Genomic DNA, 24,436 nt, shown 5'->3' with positions numbered 1-24,436 from the left:
GCACTCTCTACTCACATGGATCCCGGGAATTAAAACCATTTGCAAACATTTTGAAACCGTATATAAGTATATATCATATATATAAATTTGCAAAACAAATTCCAACGATTGAAATCAACTGCCGATAGTATGGTTTCCATCAGAGAGAGTGCATCCCCGATCATTACCTTTGTCCGACAAAGGGGTTGATCTCGTCACTATGATCACCCACTCAGATGAATTCTCAGACTGTCCCAACATACCCAGGTTTTGACCCCCGCTAAAGATCTCACTGATTGGCATATCAAAGACAGCCCAATCCGACACCTAGTGCAGTATCATAATCAAGTCTAGGGGTCAGGTGTAACTTTCTAGTTTTGCCCATCAATCTCCAAGGTCTAGGGTAATACTGAAAATCTGGTCCGGTTCAAGGATTCAAGTAATCCTACATTGCATGTGCCTTGGGTCTCACCCTAGCGGCTGAGACAAGCCACCCCAACACTTAGCAGCACACCAGTGTCAGCCTTGGCAGATAAATCCCCCTAGACTTATCCAACGGCTATGAAGGTTTTAAACTAACACGAGTCTCATTAAGTGTCCAGTTTAAGGGTCTTATACAGAAACATACCACAGAACATGAATCAAACATGTACTTTATTTATTTATACTAAATATCAAAAGTATATCAAACTGATTGGAGCTAAGGGCATACAAAACTGTCTAACACTTAAAACGTTATTTTAAATGTTGAGCCGGCTTTGACTATAATTCCCCCCCCAAGGAAAAAAAAGTAATAGAAATACAAGTTCATATCGGCACATCACCCCATTCCCATTGCACGTTCATATGTGTATGTGGGGTGCTGATGTGGTCTCTAGAAACACGTAAGCATAGAGAATTTTTTATAGCTTTTTTTAAATAATTAATAATTATTTATGTGTTATATACTACTTTTAATAACATTTTTATAATACAAAAATAGCAACAATTAAACAACTAAATCAATAGTCTAATCTCTAATAAATAACAATAGTTTAATTTTCAAGAATTATTGAAAATTTATAGTAAAGTAAAAATCCACAATTATTGAAAATAATTTTCTAATGAAAATACAGTAGTTATGAAAATACAATAAATACTAAAAGTACATTAAATTAATTAATAAATAGTGTAATCTCCAATAATAGTTTAATCTCTAATAAATATTAATCAATAAATTACAACAAAATAAATAATTACTGAAAATATAATTATAAAAAACAATAAATATAATAGGTACAATAAATGAAATTTCAAAATTTTAACCCCCAATAGTTATTGGAAACTTACTATTAAATAACAAAACAAAAATAGGTTTATACATAATTATTTAAAATATATTTATCACAAAAATACAATAAATAATTACCTATATCCTTTATTGAAAATATTAAAACAATATAGATAAATATTTTGAAACTATTATTAATAAATATTAACTTTTTTGGAAATTGTTTTCTAGAATTATTAATTCATATAAGTGAAATAATGTTTTTGTTATTAGTACAATAATAAATGTAATTATTATTCTATTTTTACATATCTATTGAAAAATATTTTTTTTCAAAGTTATTACATATTTTTGTTATTTGGAAGCTTCAATAGCTCTGAATTATTTAACTTATTTTTCATTATTTTTTCAAATTATTTATATTTTATATTCTTATTATCAAATATTATTAAATCTATTATAATTATTGTTGTGTTTTCAATAAAAAATTATATTTATTACATAATTTCGTTATTTAATCAAATTCTTGTTATTTAAAGTATATTTAAAATATGAGTTAGTTACTAAATTATTTATATTTAAAATATTCAAAACTTAGTTATATTAATTATATATAAAATTGAATCATTCACTAAATTATAATTTATATTGTTATTAGATAATTTACTTATTAATTTTGCAAACTATGAAATTAATTCGAATATTATGAAATATATTGTAATTATTTTTTGTTATGTTAAATTCTATTTATTTTAGAGTTATCACATCATATTAAATATTTAGCTATTTTTAGTACTTTGTTATTTAAAATATTTAGTTACTAGAAATTTTAAATAATATTTTAATATTTTAATTCTTAATTTATTAAATTGAATAACCTGCAAAATTATAATTTATATTTATAATTTAAAATATTATTTAGTTGTTAAATTGAATAAAAAGAATACTATTAAATCTATTATAACTATTTTTGTGTTTTTAATAAATATTTTAAAATTGTTACATAATTTTGTTATAATATTTAAGTATTTCTTATATATTTTAATTCAAAGTTTCTTTAAATAATTTAGGAGAGAATAAAGGGAATGCAGCTTCTTAAAACATTTGCTTTTTTACGAGAAAGTAGAGGAGATAATATATAGGAGAGTTGGAGTGGGACTCTAGTAAAGGGGACACTGGTGCCATGTGGCTAGATATAAAAAAGCAACTCTCTCTTTCTTTATCCGTTAGTTGTTTGTAAGAATGACATTAAATAAAGGGTAAAATACAAAAACCGCCCCTAGGTTTTCTAGCAATCATAAAAACCTCCTCTACGTTTATACTTTAGCAAAAACTTCTCCTATACTTTTTAGAAAATATGCAACTACCTCCCTTCCTAGATAGAAAAGCCAAAATGTGTTTGTTTTTTTAAAATACCTATTTTGCCCTTATGTATATCTATTTAGATGTAGATTTATTAAACTTTCCTCCAAAACACTGTTCATTTTCTTCCCAATAACAAAGAACCAAAGTCGTCAACTCTCTCTCTCTCTCTCTCTCTCTCTCTCTCTCTCTCTCTTCGCCTTGGCCTTCTGTCTAGCCTTGGCTACATCTCGACTTTTACCTCCTTTGCCTTCCTAATCTTGTGCACCATCTCCACTCGATCGAGTCTTTGTCAGTTCCTTCTTCGCCTGCAATTTCACAAACACCCACCACCACACAAGGAAAATGAGAAACATGGTGGTATCTCGGCCTCACCAGTCGCTACAATGGGGCCAGCTTGAGTGTGTTTCAAGGTATTTAACTAACACAACTTGCATTTTGACCTCTTTGTCTTGCGCCAATAAATCCAAAGTTGAATATCGAATAAGATTAGACTTGCAAAGACGAATAATTGGTGGAAGACTACATCTACGATAGTTAACAAGTCTATGTCTCAAGTAGACCTGTTCATGGGCGGGGCTGGACCGGGCTTTCACTCTGTATTAACAGATTTTTCTAAGGCCCGACTCGACCATCGGGCCTACAACTTGGGCCCGAGCCTGGCCTTCATAAAAAGCCTGAAGCCCAGGCCTGGGCCCGAGCCCGAAATTTAGCCCATACTATTACTACTACTGAAGCGACTGAATAGAGAGAGAGAGAGAGAGAGAGAGAGAGAGAGAGAAATTATAAAGAAAAGAATAAAAAATGTATCTATTAAATTATAAATATATATTATAATAAATATTATATTATTTATATATTTTATATAATGTATAAAATGCATATTATATATTTTATAAAATATATAATGGTGAGTCGGGCTCGGGTCGGGCTTTTTTGACAAATCCCGAGCCTGGCCCGAAACATAGTCGGGCTTACTGTGTTAGGCCCGAGGTCAGGCCCGCGGGCCTAATTACATGACCAAGCCCGACTGGGGTGCGGGCCATCGGGCTATGCGGCCCATGAACAGGTTGAGTCTCAAGGTATTTAGCTTATACCTGTCAAGCATGTAAAAGTTGAATGTCCACGAAAAGGGGTGATTTCGAAGACAAAACATGAATTGGTCGGAAAGCCCAATCCGACCAGGACACGGATCTTCGACTATAAAAAGGTATTCCATGCTTGAGGTAAAGGATCCAACTTCTGAGACCTATATCGCTACTTAGCTCGGACCGACATCCTTATATCTCAACTCGACCATCCTACCAGCTCATACTGACTTTAGTAGCATTGGATTGGCACCACCTCGGCCAAGGTAAGGCCGAGGAATACCGAAGGGGCCACACGCCCATCTAGACATCAGCTTGAAGTTCTTCAGCAGAAGAACAAATTGGACTAATTCATTCCTCGACTTCATAACTGGGGGAGTGGTGTTCGGGTCATGGTTGAGCTAGCCCTGTGAGACACGTGGCCGCCCAGCTATCGCCCTGTCATGTCATCCTAGCTCGGCCATGTCGGCATAGCTCGACCAAGCTACGCTATTATTGTGGCACCCCATCTTATCCTTCCAGCCACATCAACTACACGTCGTATGGATGAGCACAACTATGGATAAAGAGGAATAAGGAAGATGACTCCACTGGGGAATGAGACTCTATCCCGAATACCTTGGTGGCTAACCTCATCCCGACAGATATAAGCTAAACATGAATGGGACTCTATCACGTGGATGACGCCGACTGGGGGGCCTCGGGGCGGGGGCTGGCGAGCTTCGTCCGCTCTTCGTTCTTCTTGGGCTGACTTCTCTTTGTCTATGAAGCCGTTGAGATAGCCACGCCTAATTAGATCTTCGATATGGTTGTGAAGGTCGAAACAGTTCTCCGTATCGTGGCCGTGGTCCTTGTGGAACTCGCAATATTTGTCTCGGTTCCTCTTGTTACTTTACATCTTCATCTTCTTGGGCCACCTAAATAGTTGCAGTCACGGATCTGCAACACAACTTTAGACCATGGAATATTAAGTGGCGTGAAGTTCCGATAGGTCGGCAGAGGGGTGCGAGGTCTATGGTCGGCCTGGCGATCTTGTCTCTTGTGATCCTTGTCCAACCTCTCGGACTTCTGCTCATCGTTCTCTCTTCTTTTTCTGTCGGGCTTCTCATCCTCGTCTCTGAGCTGCGCCTGGGCCTCTTCAACGTTGATATACTTCTGTGCGTGGCTCATTAGTGCGACCAACGTTTAAGGAGGATTCTTGGAGATGGAGAAGTTGAATGGGGAAGGGCGGAGTCCGTGTTGTATGGCCGTCACCGTGACTGATTGATTCAAGTCCCTGACTTGAAGTGCTTCTTTGTTGAACCTTGCCAGGTAATCTCTAAGGGACTCCGCCTTTCTTTGTCGGACCTGCATAAGGCTGGCTGAGGTTTTTCAATGCTTCTAACTGGCCGTGAACTGTGCCAAGAATTGGGTCTCCAGTTGGGCCCATGACGCTATGGACCTCAGCGGCAGGGAGGAGTACCATGCCAAGGCTAGGCCTTGCCTTATACGCTCGGACCGCTCTCCCCTTATGTCTGTCCGATGCGCTTTGGGGTCCTCGGTCCGAGGATTGTCCTTCGTGCACGTCGGGGCATGAGAGGGGGCAACCCGGTTGGGTGGCACGACAGACCCTAGTGTTTGCATGAATTCGAAGATATTATCAACCTTTTCCTGCATGGCTCGGAATTGCGCTAGATCTACTGCGTCCAAAGGTTACGGGACTTCTTGGTTCTCCTGAGATGGGGAATGGCCAGCTGATTGTTCAGACTGGTTTTTAGGCATCTTAATCGCTTCCTTAATTGCGCGGCGAGGAATGAGATTTTTGGGAAAGGCTTTTTGTGTCGTTCCCACAGACAACGCCAATCTGATGCCGCTCAATCTGAGGTGGTGCATGAACTGAGGAGACCAACCAGATAGTCCTTGCTGGCAGGGCGGGGCCGAGCTACAAGGACGAGGCCGTGCTTCAAGACCTGTGATCAAGGGAACAGAAGTCAGAAGCCCGAGGAGTTATCCCCGGGTAAGAACTCCAACGCTCAAGTCAATAGGAGGTGGTAGGATGGTCGGGCCAAGCTATAAGGATGTTGGTCCGAGCTAAGTAGCGGTGTAGGTCTCAGAAGTTGGATCCCTTACCTCAAGCACGGAGTACCTTTTTATAGCTGAAGATCCGTGTCCTGGTCAGATTGGGCTTCTGGGGTTGTCGGAATGAAGTTAGCCGCCGAGGTATTCGGGATAGAGTCCCATTCCCCAGCGGAGTCGTCTTCCTTATTCCTCTTTATCTGTATTTGTGCTCATCCATATGACGTGTAATTGACGTGGCTGGAAGGATAAGATGGGGTGCCACAGTAATAGCGTAGCTTGGCCGAGCTATGCCGACGTGGCCGAGTTAGGATGACGTGGCAGGGCGATAGTTGGTCAAGAAATTTTCTCATTTTTGTTTTTTTTTATTCCATGTCATTTTTGAAACAATCAATGAGATGCACTTTCTCAATAATCTCTTCTCCTAAAATTTATCTTAAACTACCTCTCCCACTTTCTCTAGAATTACCTCTAATTCCTATTTATATTCTAAATCATCTCTAATTCCTATTTATCTCCGCAATTATCTCTAATTTAGTAAAGATTTTCTCTCATAAATTATCTCTAATTCCTATTTATCCTCTCCCCTAATTTTTATCTATATCTATCTAAAGAAAGTTTGGATTAAGAAAATTTATGAATTATTTAAATATTCTAACAAAATTATATAATAACTTAAAAATATTTATTGAAAACACAAAAAATAATTTTATATTTTTACAAAATATATCAAAAAATTATGTATTAACAATTTAAATTATGTTTTTTCCAGATTATCAATTTAAATGCGTTTTAAATATTTAATAATATGTAATAGCTTTAAATAAATAAAATTCAAATATTTTATAGATTATTTAAATATTTAAATAACTAAATATTTATCATAACTATATTTTAAATAGTTAAAATAATGAAATTATCTAATAAATAATTTTATATTTTGACAAAATATATCACGAAATTATGTACTAACAATTTAAATTATGTTTTCCCATATCATCAATTTAAATGTTTTTCAAACATTTAATAATATGTAATAGCTTTAAATAAATAAAATTCAAATAACAAAAAAATTTAAATATTTTATAGATTATTAAAATATTTAAATAACTAGATATTTATCATAACTAGATATTTCAAATAGTTAAAATAATGAAATTATGTAATAAATTCAAAAGTTGTTTAAATTCGTAAAATAAATATAACATAATATTGAAATTAATAATAATTTAATGTATTACAAATTCATAATGGAATTATGTAATAATAGTATAAATTATGATTTTATGGATAATTAAATTCCATAAATAACTAATATTTTAAAACTTAAATAGTTTACATTTTATTTAAGTATTTAAATAACTAGGTATTTTAAATAACAAAATATTTAACATAAAAATATTTTAAATAGTTAAAATAAATAAATTATGTAATGAATTTAAAAAAATTGCTGAAAATAGAAAAATAATTATAACATAATATTGAAATTACTAATAATTTAATATTTTTACATAATATTGTAAATAACTAATTTCACTTATATCACGTAATAATTTGAAAAAGTAACTTTCAAAAGATTAATATTTATTAATAATAATTTTAAACTCTTAATATGTATTTATTATATAATTATATATACTAAAATTAATATTTATTGTTTTTGTGATAAATGTATTTTCAGCGATTATGTATAAATTTATTTTGTTTTGTTCTTTAATAGAAAACTTTCAATAATTATTGGAGATTAAACTACTATTAGTGAAATTTTTAAATTTAATTTATTGTACTTATTGTATTTATTGTATTTTTGTTATAACTTATTGATTAATATTTATTAGAGATTAAACTATTATTTGAGATTATACTATCTATTGACTAATTTTGATATATTTTCAATACTTATTGTACTCTTTTCATTATCAATATATTTTCAATAATTGTGTACTTTTGCTATAATTTTTCAATAATTATTGGAGATTAAAGTATTGTTATTTATCAGAAATGAGACTATTAATCTAGCTAAAATTATGAGTGTTCATGAGTTAGTTTGGTTCGATCGTAGGCTATTTGGTCAACCAAATTGACCTGGTCAGGTTGGGGGAGTTGATTATTTGAAACCGACTGACCTTTTGTGAAAACCAACCCACTTAAGTTGTATTAGTTTGGGTCAATTTTTTGGTTTGGTCAGTCATTTCAAAAGATTTGAACTTAAAAATTAAATTAAACTTTAAAAATTATAATGCAATTATTAAAAAATAAATTAAAAAAATAGATTTATGATATAAAACATTTTAGAATAAGAAATATGAGAAATTTCCCACTTTTCCATATTAAAAATTATATTTAAAATATAAAATATTAATATATATCCATGGTTAGGTCGTTCGATTTTGGTTGGTTTACAAATGGCCAAAGTGAAATTGATTCAACTTGGTCGAATTAGGAAATTTTTGAACCAAAGCCGACCTAAAATACTAAAAAGCCGACCAACTCGGGTCGAGTTAATCGGGTTGGTCGGTTTCATCAGTTTGATGAATAAATCTAACTAAAATTAATTATTGTTAATTTTGTATTATAAAAAAATTATTCAAAGTAGTATATAAAATATGAATAATTATTAATTAATTAAATAGTTGAAAATATAAAACAATTGTATACTCTTATGTGATTTTATTAGGGTCATTTTTTATAACACATCTTATAGTTTTACTGTTTTACATATTTACTTAAACCTACCTTATAGTTTTCATTTTATTAAAACATCCCATATATTTTACAACTTATTTACTTAATCAACCTTTCATTAAGGAGTGTTTATTTTGCCATTAGGCCATGATTTTTTATTCCAAAAATACCCTTAACACTTTTTTTGTACAAAAACAAAATTAACCAAATATAGCCAATATAGTGATTGTTCGTGTATTATAAAGGGCAAAAATGGTATTTTTATTTTGATGAAATTTATTTAAATGAACGTTAGGGTCAACACTATCATTTTCCATTGTCATCTAATGGAAGATTGATTAAATACATTGCAAATTATAAGTGGTGTTTTAGTAAAATTTTAACTATAAGATAAATTTTAGTAAATCCATGAGATTATAAGGGGTATTTTAGTAAAAGACCATTTCTATTATTTAGCTTTCGCTTAATAAATTCCGTACATCACACAAGTCCCCGCTATATATATATATATAACCCTGAACCCTAGATGAACAATGAGGGTTTCTAGGTGAGGAGCCCTTCCAATTTTTTACATTAAAAATTAATATTTGAGGTCAAAAAAGGCATTTTTAGCGAAAATAACATGGGCAAACACATAGATTTTGAAAAATTACCCAAAATCATCAACAATGTGTAAATTTATGGCCTCCCAAAGTTTGCATATAACGTAAAGATAAAAAACCAAATATTATAGAACGCGAGGATTAATTCATTAATTCCCATGTTCGATTGATGGGTGGATAGACATGGCAAAAAGTTGACCCAACCCGCAAACCCAACCCAATCCAATCTGAAAAGTAGGGTTAGGGTCTCACATTCAACAAACCAAATGCGAAATGGACCGGCCCGACCCGACCTAACCCGAAAATGGGGTTGGGTTGGATTGGGTCATGGGTCAACCCGCTGACCCGATTGTCAAGTCTGATTAGGATTATTTATGCATTGTTAGAAGTTTCCACTCTTTAATTTTTTATATTTAGTCTTTACTTTTTATTGTTTACTCTTTAAATTGTTAAATGTTCAAGCTTTTATTTTATATTTGGAATTTTAAGGTTAATTCTTTTAATTTTGACATTTTTCATATAATTTTTCTTTATTTTTTTAAATTTAAATTATTTTTTGGGATGACCCGAATTGACCCATGAATCAACCCTAACCCGAACATTTAGGATTAGGGTTTAGCATTTGACAACCCAACCCGAAATACCTTAGCCCAACCCGAACCCGACGCACCCAAGCCGCTTGCCAGGTCTACGGGTGAATGATTTTGAAATTTCAATTGCCAACTTGCAGGGATGCTAGACTTCTAGTCTTCCAAGTCAACTTAGCAAGCCAAGTCTCTCCGTGTCCCAATGTTGGTACTGGTCGACCGAGTCAATGGTGCGCATCTCATCGATCCAACATCGAACAGATAAATATATATCAATAATTCAAGACAGAGAGATCTTCCATTGATTAGCTACTTACCAGACAAAGAGATGGGTTCGGCAGCGGAGACAACGAGGAGTCTTCACCATGTCCTCCATGATCATGTCCTAGTAGAGGTATTCTTGCCTCAGGAATTCCGTTGTAATGGATGCAGAACCTTGGGCATCGGCCTGCGCTACCGCTGCCATGGTTGCGACTTCGATTTACACCTCTACTGTTCCACATGTCCCATGACCCTCCCATGCCATATGCACTCCGACCACCCCCTCAGCCTACTCCGGCAGCCGCAGGGGCTGATGATGCAAGGAAATGGGCGCCTCTGCAATGTCTGCCGCGACAGCCTACAAGGGATCTTCTATGCTTGCCCTCTGTGTGACTTCGATGCTCATCCCATCTGCACCCAGTTACCTTCTACTGTCAAGCACGCAGTGCACCCCCAACACATCCTCTCCTTGCAACCTGGGGGACCTAACAACTGTTCTATTTGCGGATTTGCCTGTAACTACTGGCGCTATGGCTGTGCATATTGTCATGTACATCTTCACTTTGAGTGTGTTCTCCGACCACCAAGACCAATCGGACTCTCACAGCTGCAGCAACCCTACCATGCACCACCACTTCTGTTTCCGCTGCCGCCACGGCCTCCGTATTACCCCCCAGAGAGCCCAAGGATGCGGATGCCCGCTGTTGTTGACAGACTTAAAGCCGGGGTTCAAGCTGGTGAAGTTTTCGGAAATTCATAAACCATGGAGGCCGGACGATTTCAGAGTTTCATTTTCGGGGAAGAAATAACGAATTGGAGAATCAAGCACATGAGTATCATATGTATGGTTTCACATAACAAGATTGGAGAGTGTCTGGTGATGAACATGTGATGAGAGTAATTTGGTGAGCATTATATTCAGTTATACCCCCATATTCATATTCAGAATCTGAAATCTCAGTACTCTTACAGGAATGAACTATGAAGAATCTGCTTTCACGGTTTTTCCCCCTCAAATTTGGAATCGAGGACACATGACATGATACATCTATTGAGTGGGTGGATGGGTCTCTATAGTTGATTAAACTTCAATTTATATACTAGTAATGCATTGGTGAAAATTATCTTGATTCATTGTATGGATTTTTCACCTGTGGTGGTGATGGGTTATTGTCAGCTAAGTCAAAAAAACTGTATTATGGTTGAAATATGAGGCCACCCACTCAATCATTGTTGGATAAACCCTCAACAAGAATGCATCTTTTTCAAATATGTAACATGTTATATTTATATTTATGTAGCAATATGTATTTACAAGCTCAAAGGTTGTCTCACTAATAGATAACCAAGCAAATCCAAAGTGCAGTGCAAGTCAGGCCTATTTAGGTCGGCTTGATGCCAACGTTAGGCAATATAATCAAGTGGTTGAAGCCCCAATCCAACCCTAATTAGGTTGGGCTCGATTTCTGCACTTCTATCTATACTATTATAAAAAAAGGGAAAATTCCCGATTGTTATCTTGTACTTTGGCTCGAGTGACAAATTGATCTCCAAACTTTTAAAATGCAATAATCCAATACTCAAATTTTCAATTTGCAACAATTTGGTACTGGGCTTGGGCGTTAATTCATTGTCAGCCAAGGTCATCACGTGAGATCAGGTACAATTTACATAATTTTATAATGCCAAAACCAACCTTTATCATAATATTCGGACCATTTACCCATTTCCTTTCTTTTTACCCTATTCCTCTTTCTCTTCAATTTGGGAACAACAGAGGAGAGGTGGCATGACCAACCATTCTTCATTCAGAGCATGCGTAGGTGGTAAGAAGTTATTCCATTCTGTCCCTTTCTCTTGAAATTGGGTTGAAGGAAAGGCAGAGGTTGAAGGAAGAAAAACTCCCATACAAGGGAAGAAAGAAAGAGAAACAAACTGATGATGCGCAATCCGGTCATTCTTATCTGGCACTCGCGTGGCTCCTGAAGGTTACCTGAGACGGAGAAGATGAAGAATCCCCGGGGGCTTACCCGACGGGAACACTCCGATGCTTAAATTAGAGTTCTGTGAGAGATGCAAAGAGAGGAAGAAAGCTAAGAGTGTAGATAGCGCAAGTATTAGGAAGTTACCTCTATCCTTTTGGGATCGGGTTTATAACAAAACTCTGTTGAATCAGGCCCATTAGCCCCTGACAAGGCTGGCATAACCGTCATTGCTGCTCTGTCGCAGCCGTTACTACCAAGGCTGAGGTGGCACGTGCGGGGCCGTCGTTGTAGGGTACGTACCTATCAGATGTAAGACACCCTCCAAAAGGTGGCGGGCACGACACTGTCTGACGAGGGACGTGGTTGCTGTCTACAGGTTTGTCAGGTACGGAGGTCGGGCAGGAGGCCTTCCTGCGATATGCCGAACTGTCCTACTGCGAGGTACCTCGTGCCGAACTACCTTGCAAGTGGCGAGCTACCTGTGGCAGGTCACACCGAACTATCTGGCCCTGAGGTGTCTCTACCTTGCGGTGTTTCCGTTTGAGAGTGGCCCAAAACTCAATGGGAGGAGCTCGGGCATTAGGAAAGGTTAGGGGGCTCCGAGCTCGGAGGTAGCTCGGAGCGTCTCAACCTCGGTGAGGGGCAGACGCTTGGCGGCATCTCAACGAGTAGCTTATCTCACCGAGATGCCGATGCCAGGCCCAACTCGGTGGGCCGTTCCCACCGAGTTGCGGTTGTGGTTGCTGTGCTGTTACGCTGAGTCATCGCTTGAACAAGGTCATGTCCACGCGTACCCATGCTATGAGGTCGGGCCAAATCACCCTCCATCACAAACGATATTGGTATTGTTTTGAACACTTTACTTTCCTCCATAAATAAAATTCCGTTTTCCCTGTCATGGGAGCTCCGTTCGGTTCGTTACCTTGGTTGTTGCTTGCGGTTCTCTTCTTTCTTAGCATCTCTTCCGGGTTCTAGGAATGGATAGCAGGATAGGTGATAAGGGCTTTTTGGGTTCTTGATATGCCGAGCTTTTTTGATTTTCTCATTTGACAAGTTGCAGAAAAGAAATTTATGGGTGGAATTGCGAATGCGTTGAACTCGACCACTCCAGAAGGCAACAACAGGAATTGTGGGAGTTAGGTCTTACTGAATGCCTATGATCTAACCCCTCTTAACAACTATGTTTACTGGTTTTAGGCTTGGGAATTTTTCATTCTGGGATTGAAGGTACAGGATCTGACTTAAGTGCTTTTCCTTTACTGTTCACGATAAAAGCTTCGTGTTGAAATGTGTTGATTTTAATTGATAAAAAATGATTTCATTTTATGACTGGTTATATGTTTACTTTTTTTTATTTTTTTTATTTATTAGTTACATGATGATCTCTAATTTGGTTAGTTTCGGGTGAGAGATTACTTGGGTTTTGAATCTTTTGATTATCTGTTGGATTGGGTCAATTTTCTTAATTGTGCATTTCGTAGTTCAGGATATAAATCTAGGTCAATCATGGGTTCTTTTGAATTTTCGTAGTTCAACAAGAAAAAAAAAAAAAAAATCAAACCTTGTTTGTCTTCTTCGGCACAAGCAACTAGCGTTCTCTTCTCAGACTAAGGTGGGATTAAAAACACTTCTAATGGCGGAAAATGCTTTATGTTCCAGAGATATTTTCCCAATAAAATGTTGAAAATCTTCGTATGATGCTCTTCAACACTGTTTTCCTCTTGATTTGAGCTTTTTCGGTGGCATATTCCGATTATCAACACAGACGGGGAGAACTATGGTCTTCATTAGAGCAGTGAACAGTGGTTCCCACTCGTATAGAAAGGTTATTGTAGGGGAGGTCATTATTATCATTTCAAAAATGACTCAGACTCATTTATCGAAAGTGAGATGGGTATTTATGTATTTTTTATGCACTGACTAACGATGAATTAACGCCGGGTACCGGATTGTCGCAAATTGAAAATTTGGGTACTGGATTGTTGCATTTTAAAGTTTGAGGATCAAATTGTCACTCGAGCCAAAGTATAGGATACTGATCGGAAATTTTCCAAATACTTGCCTTTGTTTTGGTGCATGTCATAAAAGTTAGAGGAAAATATAAAAACCTTCCCTAAGGTTTCAAACAATCGTAAAAATGTCCCCTAAGTTTCACTTTAGGCTACGTTTGTTCGGGGTGGAAAATCGAATCGGGGTAAACATGTAATTTTACACCAAAAATTGGTGTAAAATTTCATTTTGAATTTTATTTACATCGATAATCGATGTAATATATACGCCAAAATTATCAATGCAAAATTAACCACTCTTTCTTCCTCTCTCTTCTCCTTCTCTCTTCTTCTTCTTCCCCCTTTTTTTTTCTCTTTTTGTCACCGCCGCTGCAACTAGTGGCAGATCTAAACCCACCTTCAAAGGGAGAGCCGGAGAGGATCCAAACGGAAGAAAAAGTGCTAGTCTAGTCGGCCCCTCTGACTGCGGCTGGCTCCGTTGTGAGTGATCTCTTTCTCTCTCTCTCTTCTCCTTCTCTCTTCTTCTTCCTCTTCCCCCCCTTTTTTTCTCTTTCCATCACTACCGCTGCAAGGGGGAGAGTCGGAGAGGACCTAGAACAAGGTAGTCCAGTTGGCCCCTTTTCTCTTCTTCTTCTTCTTCTTTCTCTTTTGTTCACTCTTTCTCTCTTCTCCTCCTCCTTTTTCTTTTTCTTTTTCTTCTTCTTCTTCCCCTCCTTCCCTCCTCCTCTATAGATCGTCTTCTCCTCCTTTGCACCATTTCACTGAATTTACACCTTGACATCCAAACAAGGTAGGTCTAAATTTTCAAAATCAATCGGTTTTAATTTCCGCTGATCACTAAATCGGTTCATTTTTTCCATGGTGTAAAATTTAAATTGACACCTCAAACAAATGCAACCTTAATAAAAACCCCTGTGATAGTTTTAATTAGAAATGCCTACAATTACCTCCCTTATTTTTTTTCCCAAACAGAAAATATTGACCTAATGCATTAGTTTTTCTTTTTTAAAAGAGAAAATTTCTTAAACTGCTCTTACTTTTTTATCTAATTGACTAACTCTATCCCTATTGTTTATATAATGTCTTAAAGTACCCTAAGTTTTTAACTTAGGAGATATACTAAAGTACCTCTAAGTACCCCTAAGCTATCAATTCAATGGAGATATACTAAAATACCCCAAAAAGAATTTTTAACTTTTCACTAAAAAATTCTTGGGGTCTAATTGAAAATTGCAAAGTAACTTTACTTTATAAACTTGTTAGGTGAAGTGAAGTTTAGAAGGATAAATCTAGCATTTTAAATTATGTTGAAAGATGCCCTAACAAATAGTAAGGGCACTTTCATAACTTCAAAGTCTCCATTATTGCGATAATAATAGAAGGGAGTTAATTGCATATTTTTTTTCAAAACTACAAAGGAAGTTTTTTGTTAAAGGAAAACTTCAAGGAATGTTTTTATGATTGTCAAAAACTTCAAAGGAATGTTTTCAAGAATAATGGTGTATAAGCAGTCTAACATCCGAGATGGACTTCGGGTAATGTGGGTCGGGGATCTCGGATGTGTTTCGTGAGGCTTACGGCAGCTCGCCTATATAAGGGCTTCATCTCCAACCTTATAAGATACACGTGATTTAGCTCTCTAGTTCTCTTACTCTCTTACTCACAAAGCTTTTAAGCTCGCAGTCATTCTTCGCTAACTTAAGCATCGGAGTGCCCACACTGGATAAAGTACTCCAGATCCTCTAATCGTGTGCTCTTGCAGTTCGATCGACCACATAAGCAGTCCGACATCCGAACTACCATCCAACTAGGAGCACGCCAGATCATGCACCATTGAAGAAGAAGAAGAAAATAAAAAAAAAAGAGAAAGAAAAGGAGGAGGATAAGAGAAAATGAAGGGGAATAGGAAGAAAATCCTTTGTTCCATTCTATTTTTCTCGTGTTCTCTAATAGAGAATCTTGAAAGCAAAACAAGGGAAAACATCAACCTAAAACTGAGTTATGGGCCTTATGGTGATAGAAACAATCAAATTACAATAATACCCTCATATTATGACCCGATGGGTTGAAGTAACAAAACCCGACACTAACCCGAACCTTAACCCAATCTTATATATAGAAAACCTACCCCGAACCCATTCCTATAGGATCAGGTTAAGTTGGATTTATTTTTAACCCGACCACTGACACCTCGGGGGTAGCCCATCCCCAAACCGTGGTGCAGGTGGGTGGGATTTGATCCCAAGCCACCTCTACAACCAGCAGGAGGCCTTACCAACCAACCAACCAACCAGTTGCCACCTTGTCATTAATTACTATTAATAATATGATTTTAATTAATTGTTGTTAATATCCGTAATAATTGAAAAGAACTTAATTATTGTTAGCACTATGATTAATTAGTTACTGTTAATAATTAGTTTAATTTTTCACTAATTAATTAATTACAATAGTTACTATGTTTTTCAATAATTCAATAATTTTCAACTAATTAATAATAATTAATTATTGAAAATTTCAATGATTGTTAATCTCTTTATTGACAGTAATCATATAGAAATAATTAATGGAAATTTCAACAAATTAACATTAAGTCCTTATTAATAGTAATTATAGTAATTATTTGTAAACTTTAATAATTTTCAAAAATTAGTTATCATTAATTATTTTCAGAAATTAATGTCAATAGTAATTATTTAAATTGATCACTACTTTTTCTCTTTATTTAAAATTAAATTATTATTATTAATTATTAAAAATTAGTTGTAATTTTTGAAAATTACCAAAAAGATTCATTAATAACAGTAATTAATTATTGAAATCTTCAATTCCTGTTAATCACTTTATTGAGAGTAATTATTGAAAATTTCCACTAATTAACCATAGTTACTTATTAATAGTAATTAAGAGTGATTTTCAATAAGTATTTTCAAAAATTACTATTTAACAATAATTGTAGTAATTAATTATAGATAATTTCAATTACTGAATCTCTTTGTTGACAATAATTATTGAAAACTTTAACTAATTAACAGTAATTACTAATTATTAGTAATTAACAGTAATTACTAATTAATAGTAATTACTGTTAATAGTAATTACTAATTAATAGTAATTATCAGTAAGTAGTTATAAATTCTATCCATTTTAAAAAATAGTTATCTTTAATTATTTGCAAAAATTATAGTTAATAGTAATTATTTAAATTTCTTAAAATTTCTAGCTTGCGCCACCCCCAATCATAGCAAGTTTTTAGATAATTGACTAGGTTTGGGGAAACACAAAATTTTGGTGACTAGTAGACCTGTTCATGGGCCGGGCCAGGCTTTTACTCTTCATTAATGGGAATATGTTAGGCCCGAGCTCGAGCCCGGCCAGACCAACGGGCCTACAACTTGGGCCCGAACCCGACCCTGATAAAAAGCCCGAAGCTGAGCCCAAGCCCGAAGCCCGACCTAATAAAAAAATTAGAAATTTTCCCTATTCAATAATCAATATAAATCAGAATTTATTTACATTAAGAAAAGAATATAAATTCAATATAAATTCTGAATTCAACAATCAATATAAATCAGAATTTATTTACATTAAAAAAAGAATATAAATTCTGAATTCAATAATCAATATAAATCAGAATTTATTTACATTAAAAAAGAATATAAATTCAATATAAATTCTGAATTCAATAATCAATATAAATCAGAATTTATTTACATTAAAAAAAAGAATATAAAGAAGGGAAAGAGGATGTGGAGAAGAAGGGTTCGGCTGGAAAAAGAAGGGAAAGAGGCAAAGAGGTGAAAAAAAGAGGGGTATTCGACTAGGGTTTTTAGGTTTAATTATAGGTCAGGCCGGGCAGGGCTATTTTGGCAAATCCCGAGCCCGACTCGAATTTATTGCGGGCCGGGCTTTTTTGCCCGTGGTTAAGCCCGCGGGCGCATATACCTGTTCAAGCCCATCCAGGGGCTGGGGCGGCCCATCAGGGCACCCGACCCATGAACAGGTCTAGTGACTAGATGGGGGTTGGGGTAGTATTTATCCACCCTAACCTATTCCCAACCATGAACCTAACCCGATTAAAAGTATTTGATTTGAAAAACCAAATCATCAGTAATACCCTTTAAGATATATATAATGATATTAGAACTTTTATAAGAATTTGCAAAAAAAATAAAATCATAACATAATTTATAATATATAATATATTAAAAGAAAATGAAGTAGAACCCAGAAGGTGGGGAGTGGGGCAAGGTAGGGCAGGGCAAATTCTGGGATCCCCATTGGTCCATTCTATGCAAGGATGGGGATGGGGTTGGGATTTTTAGCCCCGTTAGGGTATGGGGCAAGGATAGAGTGGGGTACTTGAGTTCAGGGTCATGGATGGGGTATGCAAAAATTGGACCTGCCTGCCCTGACCCATTGTCATTCCTAGACTTGTTAATTGTCATAAAATTATAAAAAAATAATAAAAACAAGCCATTGCATTTCGCATACAAATAATTAAAATAGAAAAACTAATAATAGCTCAATTGGAAATTTCATAAGGATCCTTCCACTTAGGCTATGTTTGGTTTGAGGGAAAAATAGGGAAAGGAAGGGAAAGACAAGGTAACCTATGCAAGGTTTATATAGGTTTTCCTACCTTTTCCTTCCTTTCCTTGCATTTTCCTTCAAACAAAACATAGTCAGAGATGATCATTATGACCTAGCCTGGCTCTGGATCAACTTAATTCATGTTCATCTATAGTTCTACTTTGATTTAATAGACTATAGTGGCGGTCATTGAGACCGCCTCTTTAGATAGCACTATTTAAGTTTCATTCAACAAAACCCATGCATCGCACGGTCCCGGCTATTAAGTTATATACTTATGTTTGGTGAAAAATCGGAGGACTTAATTTGGCTGTTAGTCAGTCATTCAATTGAAAGGTTATCTGCTTCAGCCTCTTTGAATAAATTATCTGGAGACCTTCAAAGCAGCTGAACCAGCTTAACTGAATATTCAGCTTAACCCTCCCAAACAGACCCTATGTAGGTAAAAAGTGGCATAGAACTTACCAACTTGGCATCAATTCATTAGTAAAGCAAATCAGAAGTAGGTGCGATTAGGTTTTTATTGATCAGGTATATCTTAACACTAGAAAAGCATCTTCTTACCCGGGTGTTAAGAAGTTGAGCATACGGTACAAGTAAGAAAGGCATATTACCAAATTAAAAGAAGAAAACAAAGTAGGGAAAGAATAAAAGTACCAAAATGGCTTAGTATTTATGTTTAACAAAATAAGGAAATCTCCCTTGCGAAGGCAATACAATTTGATTGCTTTCTATCAACTGTACTCTGCAAATTCATGGATAATCAACATGGTTCTCTCTCTCTCTAAATACAAATATATTGATCACAGGTTTGTAGTATTAGTTATTTCTTGAATTAACTTACTCACCTTGTTTATTCTAAATTTACAGGAACCAGAAGAACCTTTAGGAAAGATAAGCCTATTCATTACACCTTCAAGATTCAGTCATTTTCGAGCCTTTCCAAGAATTCAATAGATAAATGGAACTCTTGTGATTTTGAAGTTGGAGGCTACAAATGGTTTGTTTAATTTGCTTCCTCGTGCACTTCTTTTGTTTAAATGAAATCGAGCTCAGTCAGCTTCTATAATAGAAGTTAAAACACTTTAATTCAGGGAAAATAGTCCAGTCTCATCATCATCCATGCCTTATCCCTGTCCCGACTCCCAACTATATGGGGTCAGCTCCATGAATCCCATTTCATCAATTCATTCTATTTAAAGACATATCCACCATTAAATTATTAGTACTTAAATCATTTCTTACTATTTTTAGATTTTTACTAATGTCTTTTTTTTATCTATCATGAACTCTTCTACTCCCTTCAATACAAATTACTTCTTCCAACTGATGTGATTATTATTCTTCTTTGCACATACCCAAACCATTTTAGTCTACTCTCTCTCATTTTATCACCTGTTACAAGTCCAGTCTATGTATCATATATGATTACCAAATATGGTTTGAGAACCAAAAGGAATGTGAAAATATGATTCAAGCATTGTTCTTGAAGCATGACTCTTGCCCACATAGAAATACCATCTGAACTTAAAGTCAAAATGCTCAACCACTGAGCTATGGAGTTGATCAGGAACAGAGGATAGGACAAGGCCAATATTGGCCCTGTGGCACTGTGGCCCTAGGCCTGGATTGGACTATGAAACCCCCTAATTTAAGGGGAAATCTATATAAAGAAGTTATGATTATTGTTAATTTGTTATTGTTATTGCAGGAAACTGTCTCTCCATCCGAAGGGGAACAAGAACAAGGGTGCGACGGATCATTTATCACTGTATTTGGCGGTTGCACAAACAAGTTCTCTCCCTTCTGATTGGGAGGTCAAAGTGATTTTCAAGCTCTTTCTTTATGATCAGCTTCGTGACAAGTACTTGATGCTTGAGGGTAACCTGACACCCTTATGCCATTTTTTGTTCATACCCGTTTAGACTTTTTCTTTATTTATGGTGTAGTACCTTTAAAATCAAATTACCACACAAAAAAAGTTCTAATAACTTATTTCGGCTAGAGGTGTACAGTGGGCAGTGCGGGGCCAGCATGGCACGACCATCGGGCTGTCATGAGCTGTGCTGTCGTCCCCAATGAATAGTTTGGGGGTCGGCCCGGCATGGCCCATGGCCCAAACCCGTGCGGGCCCATGTCGTGCCGTGCCATGGGTGGGGCTGGCACGTGGGCTAAGCCTTGGCCCAAGCTGGGTCATGGACCGGGCCAAAATTATTTTTGCCTATTTATTTAAATAACTGAAAAAAATTAAAATTATAATTTTGTATGAATTTTGATGTATACAATTGCATATATATACAATAATTAAATAAATTAGTATAATAAAATTGAAAACAATTGTTTATTTTATTAATATATTATATAATTATAATTTATGTAATATATTATATATAAAATATATATAAATAGTATATATGAGCCGTGCCGTGCCGGCCTGGCCGACGGGCCTAAAACCCTAGGCCCAACACGGCATGGACCATCATATCGGGCCTGGCCTGGCATGACCTGTGTGCCATCATTCCGGGCCGTGCCGGGCCGGTTCAGCCTGATTTACACCTCTATTTCGGACAATTAGATCAATAGGTCCAGAATGACGTCCCACAAAGCGCACCCCACATACACATCTCAACGTGCATTGCGAAGATCTCCGGTACTTGTCATGGGGAGATATTCCCAATACACGGCTGAGATGTGTGGTGGGGCGCTTGTGGGACTCACTCTATGGGGTAACCCATGGGAATTCCCACACAACACTCTACAAGGTGTTGTGCACTTTGGTGTTCTGCCCATATAAATGCAACATTAGTGGTGTTTCTGTTTGAACAATTTAAGGGGCATTCTTTTTTTGGATTTTGAGAGGGGGGAAGTTGGTCAATCGGATTTTGGTTCCCATTGATCAAGAACTCCATATTCTATTTTTAGATTTATGTGGGGGTCAGGGAAAGTTTGTTTTCTTGGGTATCACTTACCCGGTGGATAAATAACTTTCCCACCTGGGAGAAAAGTTGCCAACACTTGAATGGGACAAAAATGCCCCTATTAATAATAGATTTGTATGACTAAAATAGTCATTGTCTTATTTATCTGATAAATAAAAGAACATAGAAAAATGCACTTACCTGGGTAAGTGCTTCTCAAAAAAAATTTACCCAAATAATTGCATTTACCCGAATAAGTAACTTATCGAAAAACAAATAGGGCTTAAATATTACCTCTATATACCAATATAGTAAGTGCATTAAAGAAGATTCATTATCGTTATTGGCTGTGTTTAGATGCTGATGGAAGAGTGAGACGCTTTCATGGGATGAAGACAGAATGGGGTTTTGATCAATTCCTGCAGCTCGCAGTCTTCCATGACTCTTCATTTGGATATCTTGTAGACGATACATGTGTGTTTGGAGTAGAGATTTTTGTCATGAAAAATACAGGAAAAGGCGAATGTTTGTCTCTGATAAAACAGACCAGCCCATCTACATATACCTGGAAGATCGAACACTTCTCACAATTAGTCAATGAAATTTATTATTCAGAAGAATTTGTGGCTGAAGACTACAAATGGTATAAATTAATGTTGGACATGAGACATTACATTACGTGCATGAATCCCTATTTGAACCTTACACTGCTCTCAGCATTCTTATATTGGAATTTTTTCAGCCCAAATCATAAATGGGTCTAGAGTTTTCTGCTTGTTGTTGTATGTTAATTTATGTTTAGGCCTTTAGGGTTGCACCTTGGGCAGGCCTGACCTGGGACCAGTTTAATCCAAAATTTTATATGGGCTGAGCTTTTTATTCTCGGACCGGTCTTATGCTAAAAACCTCAGAACTTTTGGGCTGGGCCTGGACCTCATCCTTGAATAGTCCAACAGAGCCCATCCATGTTACACCCATATTAGGGATGCAAGTTTGAAATTTGGACCTCGGATTCCCCAGTTAAAAGAATTTTAATTATATTGAGCTTAAGGGTCCATTGAAATTTAACAAATTCCAAACCCAATCCAACCCAAGTTGCACCCTTAACCCACATGGTTAATTGGCACCTTACGATTTTGCCTTCATTCATAGCGTATATATATATAATTTTTTTCTGTTTCTTTTCGCAGGAAAATTCTGGTTTATCCAAAGGGTTATGGGCTCAGGAAGGACAATAGTCTTTCAGCATTTATGTCCTTGACAAATTCAGCAACCCTTTCCTCTTCCAAGGAAGTGTATGTGAAATGCAAATTACGGGTGGTGAACCAGCTTGATGGAAAACACATTGAAAAAGGTGAATTCATCATTTCTTTTATTATTTAGTTTTATCTTCCTTTCACCGTTTAGATAAATATAATTTTTATGTATAATATATATGTATTACTTATTTTATATTTAATTTAGTAAATTCATAATAATTGTATATAAATTTATTGAGATTCTAATTAAGTCTGAACCTAAGTAACAAGTCAATTATTTCCTATCAAATTAAATTTGGATACAACCCCTATTCAAATTTTGTTCAGATCAAGGCTCTAAATATTGATACAAGTTGATACATCCCACAATACAAAACTAACTTAACCTATTATCCTAATAGAATAATTTTCAGATTAAACTTACTCCCTTTTCTAGCACCGATTTATGTGTAAGCTCAATTATTAATTGGAAACGCCTGTCTACCCCATGAAACAAGTCAATTAAGGCCCGAAACCCAACTTAAAGTGGCATCGGTACAAGACATATTGGCCGGTACATTGTGAAATTTTGATACTTGGTTCAGATATTATAAATATATATTTATATATAAAGCATATTTATTAATTTATAATATATAAAATATATAGAAATGTATGTATATCGGTTGATTCGGTTAATCGTTAATTTTTTTATATTGATTAACTGAAACCAAATTAATACCTTTAATTTTTTAAAAATACCAAACTGAAACCAAAACGACCTACTTAATTAACCGATTTTTTAATTCGGTTTCAGTTGATTTTTTGGTCCATTCAGTTTTTCGGTTTTTTTGGCTCACCCCTAACCCTAGTGTTTCTTTCATCCATTTTAGCATCATCATTACATGGATGTAACACTCACTCCTGTCTCCTGTGGGTTTTATTCTTCCCAAATCTTTGCAGCTCTTAATCTTCAGAAATATGTTTCCACAACTAGTAACTGGGGTTGGTTTGATGTGGTTTCTCTTAACGATCTCAAAGACCCAAAAAAGGGTTTTCTAGTGAATGATACTTGCATCCTCGAGGCAGAGGTTACTATTATTGCAGTAGTTGATAAAATGTCGTGAATTGATTTCATGTATAGCTTGAGCTTCACAAATCATGGATATCTGTAAAACCATCTGGGGTAAGCATGTTAAAGTTGTATAATGATCAAATGATGTATAATTGGCGACACAATTCAAAATCCACTCTGTTTCAGCAAAATCCCTGGTTCATCTTGTTCCTCAACGACTAAACATATTCCTAATAAAAAAAATTCTTCTTTTGTTCTTATGTAAAAATATATCAAATGCAAATGCCTATCTTGCCATTGCTTTCAATTGAATTGGTTTTAGCCAATCCGATCTAGTGCAGTATGAGTTTATTATAAATGGATCAGGTTCAATCCAATCCAATGAATATTCTGGACCATTTTGGACCAGTCTAAGATTATGTTTGGGAGTGCTTAAAAATAAGTGCTTATTTAAAATAAGTGCTTGTTTGAACTGTGAGAAAATGAAAGACAAAAGAGTCACAAGCTTATTGGAGAAAAAGACCACCAAATATCCAATATAAAATAAGTGCTTATTTAAAAAATAATAAGCACTTAAAAAAGCTAGGTGCCAAATGTAAATAAATGCTTATTTGAATAAGCACTCTCAAACATGGCCTCATTCAATGTCTATACTGTTCAATCTGTTCAAATTGGTTTTAATTTAGATTGGTTCTAACCCAATACTGGTCCACTAACACCTAATTTCTT

General features: G+C 35.6%; 1 protein-coding gene across 1 annotated transcript; it reads left to right on the top strand.

Annotated features, from left to right (window-relative positions):
• The first annotated feature begins 19,159 nt into the window (after positions 1 to 19,159).
• LOC104609627 (MATH domain and coiled-coil domain-containing protein At2g05420-like) lies at positions 19,160 to 23,945 on the top strand. Its single transcript, XM_088902234.1, has 6 exons — positions 19,160 to 19,247; positions 19,347 to 19,476; positions 20,188 to 20,357; positions 21,752 to 22,037; positions 22,585 to 22,748; positions 23,596 to 23,945. Exons 1-6 carry the CDS (start codon positions 19,232 to 19,234, stop codon positions 23,757 to 23,759), a joined length of 930 nt encoding a protein of 309 aa, XP_088758360.1. The 5' UTR covers positions 19,160 to 19,231; the 3' UTR covers positions 23,760 to 23,945.
• Positions 23,946 to 24,436: the final 491 nt, after the last annotated feature.

This window comes from Nelumbo nucifera, chromosome 3, assembly GCF_055504915.1.
Source record: "Nelumbo nucifera cultivar China Antique chromosome 3, China Antique-T2T, whole genome shotgun sequence".
Lineage (NCBI taxonomy): Eukaryota > Viridiplantae > Streptophyta > Magnoliopsida > Proteales > Nelumbonaceae > Nelumbo > Nelumbo nucifera.
The sequence above is the reverse complement of the archived record's forward strand: the minus strand, read 5'-3'. Positions and strand labels throughout refer to the sequence as shown.

Excerpts from the sequence above, each read along its gene's own strand:
- LOC104609627 (XM_088902234.1), top strand. Across the intron at positions 19,477-20,187 it reads GAAGTTGGAGGCTACAAATG|GAAACTGTCTCTCCATCCGA; the intron begins GTTTGTTTAATT and ends TTGTTATTGCAG. Across the intron at positions 20,358-21,751 it reads CAAGTACTTGATGCTTGAGG|ATGCTGATGGAAGAGTGAGA; the intron begins GTAACCTGACAC and ends GGCTGTGTTTAG.